General features: G+C 44.8%; 1 protein-coding gene across 1 annotated transcript in view; it reads right to left on the bottom strand.

Moving 5' to 3' along the window:
- LOC111659494 (neuronal PAS domain-containing protein 3-like) overlaps positions 1 to 3,050 on the bottom strand; it is a 28,908-nt gene that overhangs the window by 20,791 nt on the left and 5,067 nt on the right. The window contains exon 4 of the mRNA XM_087175660.1: positions 1,805 to 1,911. Within this exon, the coding sequence (XP_087031786.1) occupies positions 1,805 to 1,911 (107 nt within the window). The remainder of the gene's footprint in view (positions 1 to 1,804; positions 1,912 to 3,050) is intronic.

The raw sequence follows: 3,050 nt of genomic DNA, 5'->3' as shown, positions 1-3,050 counted from the left end.
GTTTACAGAAAGGTAAAATGTGCTGAAATACATTTCAAAGAATTCAGTGAAGTAGAGATTTATTTTACCTTTCCAAAAATGTTAACCAAGCGAGCTGTGCACGTCCTCTTCACTTCTTGTGAATAGAAAGTATAAATATGTGTCACATTATTTGAGTCTGATTTCTGAAACCTTGAGTATCTCCCACTTTGTGAAAACAACTACACAAACCTGTGCTGACGAGGCTGCGACGACACGTCTCTGACACGTACAGCTCATCTAAATAAAACACTGCATACGGTCGGTCTCACCTCAACAAGTCACAATATGTAAAGCCAACAAAAGAAGCTCATTTAGCCTGTTACTGTGGTATGACTACATGGCTGGCAGTTTGGGTAATGTGGGAACAAATGTGAATAAGGCTTCCACATCAGCATGTGTTTACTTCCTGCCAGCAACGTGCTAATGCAGCGTTAGCGTCGAGCCTCAGAGTTAGCATCATCAGTTGACTGAGAACTGAGACCTGGTCCACGAGTTCACACCAGCTGTCAATGACGATATTAGTGATTTGAACTGTATGGTCTCTTTACGACTTGTGTTGTGCTAGTCCCCTAAATGGAAGTTAGCTAGCCTAGCTTGCTAATATTAGCACAGATTCTCATGTTGTTTTACACCTGCGGAGTCATCAGCAGCTCCTGCACTGAACTCACATAATAAACTATTTTTAGTGCATGTCCACAGAAATACTGCACCAAACAAAAAACTCAACAACAACCCAGCTGCTCGTCTCAAACAGCATCACCTCCATTTCTCTGCCACTGTTTTTATGGATGTAGCTTTGCAGGTAGCAAACTAGCCAGTGAGCGAATAAAGGTACAAACAATAATACAAGCTGTATTCATATTTAAACTTTAACATTCACTGTTGTGAAGTGTTTTGCAGGGAAACACTAGAAAATCCCATGTGGACGTATTCCAGATGTGAGGTGAGGTCGTTCTGTTACAAACAGCACTCCACTACATACACTGAAGGCTCGAGTCAAGGTGAGTTCACCTGCTTCATGATGCCTGAACGCAGCTCGCCACACCTTGAAGCGAGACAGAGGACGAGTGCGTCTGACTCAGTGGACAGGATCTGATAGAAGCTGTGGCGGTCTGTGGTCTGACTCCCATCAGGCCCGTTGCCCTTCCTCTGTGGTTGTTGTTATTTGGCGTTCTGCCTAAACGCCTTCACAACCTCCGACACACCGTGAAACGCTCAACGCCTCCTCAGCTTTTACCGCCACAGTAAAATCTGACTGCAGCAACAAACAGCACGCCGCAAATCACTCAGACAGCCACTAAATAGGGACACCAAAACTCCTCCTGTGTGTGTGTGTGTGTGTGTGTGTGTGTGTGAGAGAGAGAGTGTATTATGCCTCCTGACAAGGGTAATAAGACTGTGGAGTTCTGTGAGGAAACTTTCAAAGATACTGCAGAGCAAAGATTGTGAATGGAGACATGTTACTGCTGTGACACTGTCCATACTAAAGACTTTTACTCTCTCTGTGGGACAAAATGTCCCACATGTCAAAACGTGCCCATAAAGTGTTAATACAGTCTTTGTTTAAGCATGAATGTCTTCCTGTGGTTGCTTAGCTAAGGGTGTGCAGTTACATCCATCCGCCACAAGATGGTGCAGACGAGAAATAAAACGACGCTGTGATTCGGGAAGAAACAGCTGTTCAGAAATACATTTGCTGATTTTGACATGATTCAGTGATGAACGCGTTGACTTCATTGTCCAATGAGAGTGGAGCATGTGGTCAGGTGGTGGCAGTACTCACAGTCCAGGTGACTCTGTCTGATTCCCTCCACGTCCTCGGCGTGGATGAACTGGTAGCACCTCTTCCCCACGATGTCGACAGGAGTCAGGTCCATGTAGTCACTGATTCTGAAACCACCGGAGAAACACGTGTGAAACACTGTCACGTACAGGAAGTGTCCACATTATAATCAAAACACCGACACACCTGCTCCACCATCATCTTCACCCAGCAGCACGTCAAGTTTAACAAAGTGCTGAGGTGTTCATCATGACTCAAAACACACCTGTATAAAGCAGCTTTTCTTGATTTAAATACTTTTATCTTTGGTTTTTACTTTTCATTTTCATTTGCAAAACAGGTGTAATTATATCTTAAAAAAATAAATAATATTTTAATGTTTTTAAAACAAATTCTTCCCCATATTAAGGCGTCACTGTGATGAACCAATGATGGAATGAGGAGCCAATGAGGAGCTGTCGCCGGTCAGAACACACAGTAAACTTGTTTACTGTCTGATTGTGGCTAACAGCTCACATCCATGGCAACAATAGGAGAATCAAAATAGAGAGCTGGTTTTAGTTCAGTGAAAAGTGCTCTGAGAACACGATTTGGCCTTCCTACTGTTACTAGGCCGGATGTGAGCCGGATGTGGGCCGGATGTGGGCCGTGAGTTGGAGAAGGCTGGGAGTCGCTGGCTTACAGGTTCTGTCAAAAGCAGCTGGAACGTCAGTGGTTGTGCTTTGAAAGGTAAAACTGAGGCAGAAGGTCAAAGTTCACACTGTTTGGGGGCAGATGATCTAGTCACAACTAAATCCTCTTCATTAGAGTCATGAGGTCTTTTAAAAAGGCCCTTTAGTCCTCAGGGTTCTCCTGAATGCCCCTGGGGCAGCAGCCTCTGCTGTCCTGGCCACAGCAGAACGACTGAATGAAATGTTTGCTCCTCTTTAAGTGAAGGGTATTTATTGGCCGGTGGAGGACAAACAGTGGCACTGGTCGAGCGGCTGTGCTGTGAAACTGTGAGATGTGTAACTCGTCACAGCTCGGTACAGTTCTGGTACTCCACAATTAAAAAGACTGATCCAGGGAAGAAAGGGAAAAAGCTAATAAGCCAACAACAGAGGCTGAAGCCCGTTTGTCTGTTGTACAGGTAACACACATCAGCGTTAAAAGGTTTAATTTGAACAAATTTGCCACAGGATAGACAGAACAATTTCCCCGGTATCATTCAGATAGAGGACGGGTGGTGGTGGGGGGGCAGGGAGGG

The sequence above is a fragment of the Seriola lalandi genome, unplaced genomic scaffold (genome assembly GCF_002814215.2).
Source record: "Seriola lalandi dorsalis isolate HSWRI2012SDOR001 ecotype SW California unplaced genomic scaffold, Sedor1 jcf7180002054481, whole genome shotgun sequence".
NCBI lineage: Eukaryota > Metazoa > Chordata > Actinopteri > Carangiformes > Carangidae > Seriola > Seriola lalandi.
The sequence above is the reverse complement of the archived record's forward strand: the minus strand, read 5'-3'. Positions and strand labels throughout refer to the sequence as shown.